Below are 12,075 nucleotides of genomic sequence, written 5' to 3' on the forward strand. Positions count from 1 at the left end.
TAGTACATTTTGATACTATTCGTACCGTTATAGTACAAATTTCCAAAAACCACGTCTTATCTGACCCCTACAGATCAAGAGTGACCCTCACCACAAACTTAAAGATTTTGCCTTCAACCGTTTCGTCTGAGCGTTGATGAAACGTTAAGCTAATCAGTCAGTCAATTACTTTACTCTTTTATTAATATAGACATTTATATTCTTGCATATGTTGCTATATCTGTAGATAGAAGTGTACGTTCTACGTATTCAGATTTTGGTGAAAAGTTACTTGAGCATTAAAAATATTGGCGGTTCAATAGGTACAAAGTTAAAAATTTTTAGATAAAAGTTATGGCATATTTCACTCACTCTGTCCTGTTCTCAATTCTAACAGGACTCTACGTGTCGCATAAAAAGATAAATAGACGGACATACATCTGTAAAACTATATGCAATTTTTTTTGAAAGGAACCCTAGTCCTTTTATTCATTTTATTTTTTATTACTTTACGATCGAAATTTAGACTGGAGGTGGGGCTAGAGCCAGAATAGAATCCTATTTCGTTTGGAGATGATCGCATAATATTTAGGGGTCGAAATGGACCAAAAACTGAAAATTTTCCTGATTTTGCAGTTGCTCTACCTGACGCAATTGACGCGGAAGTTCGCATGGGGCTAGAGCTTAGGGCGGGGCAGAAGCCTTCCAATTTTGATGGTCATCGGATAATGTTTAGTTGGTGAAATAGACCATAACACTTGTGTTAAATAAAAGTCAAATTTTCCATTAAACCCGGCGAAATCATAAATAGACGAATCGGTCAATCCTGGCCGTTGCGTAGATGCCTATAGTAAATATATGGGATATATATAGCGAAATATATACAATGTGTATATACAGAGGAAAGGGATGTTAGCTAGAATGCTTATAACTTTAGAATGGCTGGACCGATTTTGTTAAATTTTGTCAATTCAGAATGTCCTCTTGGCATAAAAGAACAAAATCTAAGTAGTATTTTGTGATATTTTTTTTATTTTTTCATATTTTTTATCGCATGCTATTTTTTCAATTTGACTTACAGTGGTTTCTATTTACCTGCATCAACATTAGCTGCGCATTGGCCTTTGCAGACCAAAAAACTTTTGTTATGCCATTTTTTTCTGAATCCCTTTCTTTGAATTGTATTTAAGTGCCCAATCGATAGCTGCACATTGGACATTCCTGCCTCGAATATTTGTTTTTTTTTAATTTGGTTACAAAAGTTGTATTTATCTGCACAAGAAAATTTTTTGCAAACTCAAAAAAGACACAAAAAACTACCACTTCGTTTTTGTTTTGTATTCGCAAAAACAATAACAACACAAGAAAAGAGCATGCATTAAAAACATATTCTCGCTTCCTCTCCCACACTAAAAGATGGTTATGCTGGATAAAACACCACTGATGCTCAAATACATACGAATAGAAAATTAAAGATACCTGCACTTTTTGTGCACGTAAGTAAAATTAAAGATACCTGCTTCATTGTGCAGATAAGTGCAATGAAGCTACCTGCATTTTGGGCATTGCTGCACAAGATGTCGTGCAATTTTTGATTGTGCAGGTAAGCAAAAAATACTGTATAATATTGAAGTGTATGTTTTGTAATAATTTTTCACCTTACAACACAGGTTGGGCTTATTATACACAGATTGCAATTATGGTCCGATCCTAACGAAAATTTTCACAGGGGTAGGGTCTAGGCTCAAAAGGGCTAAGCCTATTGTTTTCAAAGATGTCCGAAATATATTCTGGGGTTGAAATGGACCAACAACTAAAAATGTTCCTGATTGTGCAGCTATTATAAAGGTCACAAATAGAAACCAAAGGACACGAAATCTCGCATGAAGTTAGGATAGCGGGTAAAATGGACCACTACTTTTGTGTGAAAAAATATTAACATTACTTACAGGCGATATCCGAAATACACAAAAGGCAAACGTCTGGCTTTTTTATGCTGATTTCGTTGACGAATATAGCCAAATATCGTAGACAAGCAAATCATAGAGATGAGTCTAAATTTGGAGATACAGAGGGGCCTCTTGCTTATGGCGATGATCGCAAAATATTTAGGGGTTCAAATGAAAGATGGAAAAAAATTCCTGACAACTGAAGCCAATCGACACGCCGGAGAAGAGCGTTGAGGACGGGGAAGAATTCTAGCATTTTGAATGATCATTGGATTATATTTAGCTGTAACATGGACCACAACAACTAACAGCAAGACGGAGTGCGCAAATATTGGGCAAATGTCGCTGGTCAAAATGCTAAGGGTAAAATCTGTGCAGTGCTCCATGATATAATTTCAAAAGCGAAATCTTCCAAAATTTATTTGGACCTAAGGGAGCTTCTAACATATTGTAGTGTTGTAGGGTATCACATTGTCGGCCAGCACGACTATAGCCTTTGCTTACTTGTTTCATTAATATAGATATTTAAATTCTTGTTTATATTGCTATATCTGTGGTTAGAAGTGCTCTTTTTACATATTCAGATTTCGGCGGAAAGTTACTTCATCTTTAAAATATTGGCGGTTGAATAGGTACAACTTTAACATCTTTAGATAAAAGTTATGGCATATTTCACTCCGTAAATGTTATCCAATGACAATCGAGAATGGAAGGCTTCTGTCCTGTACTCAATTCTAATCTCTCTACATTCAAAATTTCGGGGGAATCGGACCTTATCTGCGACTCTACGCATCGCAAAGAATATAAATAGACGGACATACTGGCGGACAAAATAAATTTATAAAAATATATGGAATTTGTTTTAAAACGAAGCCTAGCCCTTTTAATCATTTTTTTTTTTTTTTTTTGAATTTTTAATGTCTTGCTAGGCATTATAAAAAGTAGGCACAAACTACCGACTTTGTTTTCTTGTTATTCAGCGCCACCTGTATGTCAATGCTAAACCATTGTTCCAATTGGTTTATATTTCTGCTGAATATTTGGGAAATTTCAATCACAGGGTGATTCGTGCATTTATAAAATAATATAATTATGTTAACAATTGCGTGCCTCTAAAGCAGGGCAAGGCAGAGAGCCTCAAAAATTTTTTGTGATTGTATGTGTTTTGAAATAACAAAATTTTGCAAGAGTTTTTTTGCCTCTCTTTACAGAGTTAGAAATAATTGGTTATCTTTAAATTTTCAATTTAAAATTTTCCGTTTTAAAAACAACTTCGTTGTTAAAAATTAATATTTTGATCAGACAATTCGCAGATATATCTGCACAGTTATTTCAATTATATTTAATTTTAAAATAAAAAATATATAAGTTGACATTTTTAAAAATTTTACATAATTATTATTAAAAAAAATTGAAAAAAATATTAAAAACAAATAATAATTTCGGACTTAACATCCTAACCATCTAAGTTGATCCTTTAAAAATTAATACCGGGCTAAAAAAAATACAGGCTGACATACGCAAATAGTTGTATAATTTTATGCTGATCAGAAACTCATATCCTGCGTTGGGTCCTAAAATATTATGTCTATGAATTACAAACAGAATGACAAACATCACATCCTGTTATTTTCCCTAATATTGACGAAGAACATACATATATATACATACATATAATTTCAGAGAAATCAAGGGATATGAAAATGTCCATTAATTTGGAAGGACAATAAATTTGTCTAACAATATTGTTACGAATATAACTTTAGATTTAAGTTAATTTAGATGAATTCCGTTAATTTAAGAATTTGAATTGTAACGTAAATTTCTACTACGCAGTTTATTTGAATAACTTCACAACAACAACTACTGTATAGATTTTTCTACATCCTTCCATTTCCTCTTTCATTTTCTATTTTGTTGCTGACGTACAATTCTTGTTAAACGTCATCATTGATGATCGCTTAATTCCTCTTTCTTTGTTACCCCCTCGCCTGTGTATGTGTTGTTGTTATTGTTCACTCAATGTAAGTTTGTATGTGTTGCTGTTATTGTTCACTCAATGTAAGTTTGTATGTGTTCGATTGTTCGTAATCTAGGCGTTACCAGATCGTCTAGAAACTTCTGTAGCGACAGGCGAGGCTCATATAAATAGGGGAAATGGAAAGGCAGTTAGTCAGTTGTGAATCAGATCGCGAATTGAAACCGTCGAGTAAAGTAAAGTTGTGTGAATAAAATCATTGTAATAATCGTAATCCGAAAGAACCCGCGTTTTATTTGGTACGAGCTGTATTGGGAAATAAAACAACGTCTACACGGGATTAAGTAAAATCCAAGAACGTAACAATTGGTGTCGGAAGTGAGATTACGATAATACTACGATGAAGTTTAAGGATCTACGAGTGGAAGACTTGAAGAAGGAACTTAATAAATTGGAATTGTCCTCTACTGGCAACAAGGCTGAACTACAAAAACGTCTGTTGGATGAGTTCGAGCGCCGTGGTATGAACATCGATACATATGAGTTTGACAGTAAGGATGAAGTGGATTTATCGGAAATGGGCGAATCCAACGGTGGGGAAGTCTCGTCAGTAGCTGCCAGGGGTGACGATTTCAGAGAAATGCTAGCCAAAATGTTTGAGGAAAATTTCAGAAGGTTCGAAGAAAATTCGAGAATAACGAACGAGAAACTCGAGTACATTACAGAAGTTATTGGAAGGAGAATGGAAACCGTGGAGGTCCAAATTAAAGAGTTGGATAAGAAAGTGCAGTCGGTTGACGAGAAATTTCTGTCCCACGACCATAGGGTTACAAATCTGGAGAAGAAAATTTCGGAACTGGAAATCAGAGGTGGTCCGGTGCGAGTTCCTGATAACACACTAAAAATCAAACCTCCTGTATTCGACGGCTCTACGTCATTCAATGTTTTCAAGTTACAGTTCGAGACAGTGGCTTCTAGAAATTCGTGGAACGACAGCGACAAAGCGGTTGCACTACTTCTGGCATTGAAGGGCAGTGCTGCTGATGTTATACAGAGTATTCCTGTCGCTTCTAGAAACAACTATGAAGATGTTATTGCTGCACTGGAACGTAAGTACGGTGGCGAACATAAACGAAACATCTACCTTATGGAATTAAGGGGAAAAGTACAGAGGGCAAACGAGACGTTACAAGACTTTGCAGCTGAGGTGGAACGTTTGGTGCTAATGACGTATCCAGGAGAGGATCACCCATTGCTGGACCGTATGAAAATCGAAACCTTTGTGAATGGCATACGTGACCCTGAGATTAAGTATGCAACATATGCGTCACCAAAAGCATCATTTTCCGAAACTGTGTCGTTTGCCCTTGCCCAAGAGACGGCAAGAATAGTTGTTAAGCCCCAGACCCACAAGATTCGCCAACTGGAGACCGAAGGTTGCGAACCCAAATCTCTCGTTAACTCGATCGAAGACGCCATGAGGCGGGTAATAGAAGAGACAAAGTTAGTTGGGATGACTAAGCCCAGGGTTAGATGCTACAACTGCGATAAAGCAGGACATATTGCGCGCGAATGCAGAGCTAAGCGCAAACGATCCAGGTCATCGTCACCACCTCCAACGAAAGATGGTAGAAGAATGGCCCAACAGTCCACCAATGAGTCACAGTTAAACTAAATCGAGCCAGTCCAGCGGGGCATGAACTGGCTCCCATCGACGATGGCCCCACAATCTCCATAGCAATAGTACAACAGGAAAGTCACAACCTAACAACAACTGGGTACATCAATGGTGATAAGCGAGTTCTGACGTTAGATACTGGCGCATCAAAGTCCATCGTAAGATCAGATCCGGTAAAGGGAAAAATAACGCAACTTAATGGAGTCAGACTGCGCACAGCAACGGGGGAGCCCGCGGCAGTACACGGCAAGATTACCCTGAGACTAACTATTGCCAATAAATCGGAGAATTACGAGTTTATAGTTGCCGATATCATAGACGAAGTGATAATAGGCGCAAATTTTATGATTGCCTTTGGTATCAATCTGGATATGAAAGAACGTGTGATGACCTGGTCTAACGTCGAAATTCCGTTAAACGTGGGCTACGATGAAAGTACACCCATTAGACGTCTGACCACGGACCATCCAGAGATAATACCGCCCTGTGCCGAAGCAATAATATGGGTACCAATGAATGGAGATTGTGGAGCCGAGAAGTTGTGGGTGGTGGAACCAGCAGAAAACAGTAACATCCTAATAGCGAATGCCCTGGTGAAAAGCAACAAGGACGGATTAATTCCTGTTAGAGTTTTGAACCTGTCAAACAAGCAGGAGCAAATTTGCCAATTTTCCGATGTTGGACAATGCACACCAGCTGAAGCTGTAGTTAATTTGGAAACTAGCACCGAAAAGCCAGCTGCCATGGAGAAGAAGCACCTCGACGGCTACATAAAAGAGTGGACACACCAATTATCACCTTCCGAGAGGAACAAGGCTAAGCAGCTATTATGGAAATATGCCTCTACCTTTGCGTTGACAAAAGAGCACCAAGGAAGAACATCAGTGGTGAAGCATGAAATCAATACAGCAGACGCGAGACCCATTAAACAGCCTCCAAGAAGTGTTCCCCTGGCAAAAAGAGACGAGGTTCAGAAGCTGATAAGTGAAATGGAAAAGAGTGGTGTAATAGAACCATCGTCAAGTCCATGGTGCTCACCAGTGGTCTTGGTCAAGAAGAAAGACGGAAACACCCGATTTTGTGTGGACTACAGAAAGTTGAATGATGTCACCAAGAAAGACAGCTATCCGCTCCCAAGAATCGACGACACATTGGACACATTAGCCGTGACGTCATGGTTCTCCACCCTCGACCTGCAGAGTGGGTACTGGCAAGTAGAGATCGCCGAGAAAGATAAGGAGAAAACAGCGTTTGGCGTAAATGGGGGTCTCTGGCAGTTCAATGTCATGCCATTCGGACTCTGCAACGCCCCGGCTACATTTGAAAGGCTGATGGAGCGTGTGTTAAAAGGGCTGCAGTGGAAGTCGTGCCTCATATACCTGGATGACATCATAGTCATGGGACGCAACTTCGACGAACACATCAAGAACTTAAAGGATGTTCTACAGCAGCTTTCGTCTTCAGGCCTCAAGCTGAACCCAAAGAAGTGCAGTCTCTTCCAACGAGAGGTGAAGTTCCTGGGGCATCACGTGACGCCGGAGGGCATATCGACGGATAAGGAGAAAATTCAAGCCGTCAGAGATTGGCCGCAGCTCCGAAATCTCCATGAGCTGTGAAGCTTTCTGGGTCTCTGCACATACTACCGTCGATTTGTCCAAAATTTTGCCAACATCGCCGCCTGTCTACACCGTTTGACGCAAAAAGGCCAGAGGTTTCAGTGGGGCAACGACCAGGAGGAGGCATTCAGAAAGCTCAAAGACATGCTATGCAGAGCCCCCATTTTGGCATACCCTATACCTGGCGGCAAGTTTGTCCTGGACACAGACGCAAGTGCGTGCGGCATCGGTGGCGTCCTTTACCAGGAAATCGACGGACAGGAAAAAGTCATCGGGTACTACAGCCGGACATTGTCGAAACCTGAGAGGAATTACTGTGTGACGAGGAGAGAGCTGCTTGCTGTCCTTGAGTGCGTTAAACACTTCCACAAATACCTATATGGCCAGCATTTCCTGCTGAGGACCGACCACGCTGCTCTCCAATGGTTGCTGCAGTTTAAGAATCCGGAAGGTCAACTAGCCCGTTGGATCGAGAGGCTCCAGAGTTATGACTTCAGAATCGAGCACAGAAAAGGCGGAAAACACGGTAATGCTGATGCCCTGTCTCGTCGGCCATGCAAAGTAGAATGCAAGCACTGCTCAAAGGCTGAGAATAAAGAGAATATCGTTGATGTCCGACTATTGCAATTTGAGTCGGGTGAAGATTGGTCGACGGAACAACGAAGAGATCCCATTCTGGGCAAAGTAATTTCGGCCATAGAAACGGGCAAACGACCTAGTCGCAAAGAAATTACCTCCGAAAGCCCTCTTTTAAAATCCTATTGGGCCCAGTGGGACAGTCTACTTATAGTAGATGGTTGCCTATACCGCAAATGGGAAAGTGAGGACGGAAAATCTCACCGGAACTTGATCGTCGTCCCAGACTCCAAAATAAGAGATGTCTTGTCGGAGTTTGACGATGGGCCAAGTGGAGGACATCTTGGCATAGCAAAAACCGCTGAAAAGGTAAAGCAGAGATTCTACTGGGTCGGCTGTCAAAAATCCATTGCCGACTGGATCGCCAATTGTGAAAGGTGCATAAGAGCTAAAGGTCCAACACGGAAGAGTCGAGGCTACATGCAGCAGTATAATTCAGGAGCCCCTTTTGAAAGAATCGCAATGGATGTAGCTAGACCGTTCCCAACAAGCGACTCTGGGAACCGGTATGTCTTAGTGGTCATGGATTACTTCAGTAAATGGCCAGAGGTTTATGCTATCCCAAATCAAGAAGCCAGGACAATTGTGGATGTGTTCAGCAGAAATTGGATTTGTCGCTATGGTGTTCCATCTGAGGTTCATTCCGATCAAGGGAGGAATTTTGAATCAGCGATCTTCAAGGAAATGTGTGACTCCTACGGAATCAAGAAAACCAGAACGACGCCCCTACATCCACAATCAGGTGGCATGGTGGAAAGATTCAATCGCACCCTGGAAGAACATCTACGGAAAGTGGTGGACAGTGGCCAACGAGGCTGGGATGAGCATATTCCCAAGTTTTTACTGGCTTATAGATCGGCCATTCATGATTCCACATCCCGGACCCCATCCAAAGTTCTGTTCGGAAATGAATTAAAGCTACCTGGCGATTTGATATTCGGTGCTACCCCAAACGACGATGTGAACCAAGATGAAGACAGTCAAAACTCTTTTAGTAAAGTCCACGATGCAGTCCGACATCGAATAAAAATGGTTAGCAACCGCATGAAGGCAAGGTACGATCGAGCGGCAAATACCGATGGGTTTCAAGAAGGGCAACTGGTACTATTGTTCAACCCACAACGAAAGAAAGGACTATGCCCCAAATTACAAACGCAATGGGAAGGACCCTACAAGATTGTCACGAAAATAAATGACGTCGTTTATCGCATCCAGAGGAGCGACAGTCCCAGGTCGAAGATGAAAGTTGTACATTTGGAGCGGCTGACCCCCTACGGAACGGGAACTGTGCCTATTCGGGACGAACAGGCTTAAGCGGGGGGCAATGTTACGAATATAACTTTAGATTTAAGTTAATTTAGATGAATTCCGTTAATTTAAGAATTTGAATTGTAACGTAAATTTCTACTACGCAGTTTATTTGAATAACTTCACAACAACAACTACTGTATAGATTTTTCTACATCCTTCCATTTCCTCTCTCATTTTCTATTTTGTTGCTGACGTACAATTCTTGTTAAACGTCATCATTGATGATCGCTTAATTCCTCTTTCTTTGTTACCCCCTCGCCTGTGTATGTGTTGTTGTTATTGTTCACTCAATGTAAGTTTGTATGTGTTGTTGTTATTGTTCACTCAATGTAAGTTTGTATGTGTGTTGTTATTGTTCACTCAATGTAAGTTTGTATGTGTTCGTTGCATTGGTAGATTGTTCGTAATCTAGGCGTTACCAGATCGTCTAGAAACTTCTGTAGCGACAGGCGAGGCTCATATAAATAGGGGAAATGGAAAGGCAGTTAGTCAGTTGTGAATCAGATCGCGAATTGAAACCGTCGAGTAAAGTAAAGTTGTGTGAATAAAATCATTGTAATAATCGTAATCCGAAAGAACCCGCGTTTTATTTGGTACGAGCTGTATTGGGAAATAAAACAACGTCTACACGGGATTAAGTAAAATCCAAGAACGTAACAATATGAAATAAATTCCTATTCCTGAATTCGTTTGTAAATTCCGTCAAATAAAATTCAATTAAAAAAAGAAAAATTTTAAAATGCCTTGCCCTGCTCTAAAGCGTATAGTCAACGAATTACTGTGCACGTGTTTGAATTTTGCATTTTTAGAACCCTTAAGACCTACTTTTTCGAACTTTGAGAACCCTTTTAGCAATCATTGTTTTTGTTTCGATTTTTGTCTTTATCACTCATTTCTTTTTTTCTTGTTTCTGCATGCGGTTTTTGTTATAAAATATTAACAAACCAATTTTAATTAATTAATTTTATAAAATAGATATCAAATTTATTTTGATTCTGAGAAAAGATAATCTAAGAAAATTTTCCTTTCCAAACATGGAGTGCATTGTGTGCCATGAAGTAACCAACAAATACAAGTGTCCAAAATGTTTGGGACAGTAGTAAGTATATCAATGGAGTTCCTTACTATGGTTTGTTTTAAAAGTTGCTTAAAGAAGAGTTACATCCGGACAACCCTCAATAGGATAAGAATGAGAACGACTCTTAAACCAACTAAATTGCCCATGGAGGCAATTGTGCATAACACAGGAAATTGTAGTCAATATATTCAGGCAGGAAAGTCACGGCATAATTGAAATAGATTTCTTATTGGAGAATTACCAGAATTAGTACTTTCCATCTTAATCCCAACGGTGCAAATTTTCCCTGCGGATTTATATAGTACAGAAGTTTGAATCTCAAACATGGATTAGGCTATATTCTATAATACCGGTATTGTTTTGCGTGTTGGAATTGTATATACCAACTGCCAAAGGAACAATGGCAATTCATTATTATATTAAATTCGGCTTGGCCAAAATTTTAATGTTCTGCAAAGAAATCCTTTAATAATAAAATTATTTCCAATCAATGTTCTAACAATTCGCATCTTACGCTGCAAATGCAACGAAATTCGTTGAAAGCACAGTTCAAGCCTTCAAAATAACATAACAAACTCCATTGGAAAATGAGGCTGCAAACATCAAAATATCGGATGTCGGGAGTACCTTTCATTGGGGACGATTTACCCAATTTTGTCATATAGACAATTTTTTACAATTTGATTAAAATCGCTTTCTCTCTTAGAGGTTGATATCGATTAAGAACTGCAAATACCACATTTTAAATCGGTCCGTTTGAAAATCTGACTACCGTCATAAAAATACCGAATATAGCGAGGTACCTTTCAATGGGGGCTATTGAGAATGACGTGGATATACATCTTAACAATTTCATTGGAAAATGTGACTGCAATCATCAAAATATCGGGGTTATACGCCTTTAAATTCTGTACAAACTTTCATATGACCACAATTTGAGGCAAAAGTTAGAGTGATAACCAGAGACTGGCATATTCAAATAATGGTAGAATTTTACACTAATCAAGAATAAATATAGGTGCATCATGTATAGAAAAGAATCATTGTTGGCAGCCTTAGAGAGATACAATTTAGAGAAGATTTGCTCCCTTTATTTACTTATGCAGAGCTGCAATTTTGTGGCTACAGCGCTCTCTAGGGGTTTCATAGTCAGTTTTAGTACAATAATGATCGTTTTATCCGATATTCTTTTGGATGGTTTCCTAACACTATACGGTATTGGCCATTAAAATGACTTAATTTGTGGCATCTTTGTAAAAAATATAAACAAATATAATTTTGCACCACTTGATTATAGTTTTTTTCCATTCCTTCATTTCAGTTGCTCTCTAAAATGTTACAAAGTACATAAAGATTCCCCTGAATGTGTTCTGAAAGTAAATGAAACTGAAATTGCAAAAACTCTTGCCGTTGATGATGAAGAAGAACCCACGGTACATGAGCCCTTTAAAACTGAAGATACCGTTCCCAAAGAGAAATTACAAATGTTGGGTATGTTATATAAAATACTTCTTTACTTTTCGCCATTCAACTAATTTATTGCTTTATATTGCAGGCACAAATGAATCGCTTAAGAATTTACTATATAATCCTCATTTAAGAAATTTGCTGACGGAAATCGACACAGCACCAAATGCTTGGAAGGCAATTAGGGCAGCAATGCAGGAACCCTTATTTCTGGAATTTGCCGATGAATGCTTGAAAATTGTGGAGCCACAAAATGAAGAAGACTGATTTAGAATTAGGAAGAATCAATTTTATAGATTTAAGATGAATAAATAGAGTTTTTATAATTAAAATAAGTAAAAAGGAATATGTGTTTATAAAGGTGTTTAAGCAATTGAGAAGAA

The 12,075-nt window shown here is 38.9% G+C and overlaps 1 protein-coding gene across 1 annotated transcript; it reads left to right on the plus strand.

The window, feature by feature from the left end:
- The first annotated feature begins 10,096 nt into the window (after window positions 1–10,096).
- Window positions 10,097–12,075, plus strand: LOC101887678 (zinc finger HIT domain-containing protein 3). The gene is made up of 3 exons (XM_005183538.4): window positions 10,097–10,246; window positions 11,547–11,716; window positions 11,781–12,075. The coding sequence occupies exons 1-3, from the start codon at window positions 10,182–10,184 to the stop codon at window positions 11,957–11,959; spliced, it is 414 nt and encodes a 137-aa protein (XP_005183595.1). The 5' UTR covers window positions 10,097–10,181; the 3' UTR covers window positions 11,960–12,075.

This window comes from Musca domestica, unplaced genomic scaffold (assembly GCF_030504385.1).
Source record: "Musca domestica strain aabys unplaced genomic scaffold, Musca_domestica.polishedcontigs.V.1.1 50, whole genome shotgun sequence".
Lineage (NCBI taxonomy): Eukaryota > Metazoa > Arthropoda > Insecta > Diptera > Muscidae > Musca > Musca domestica.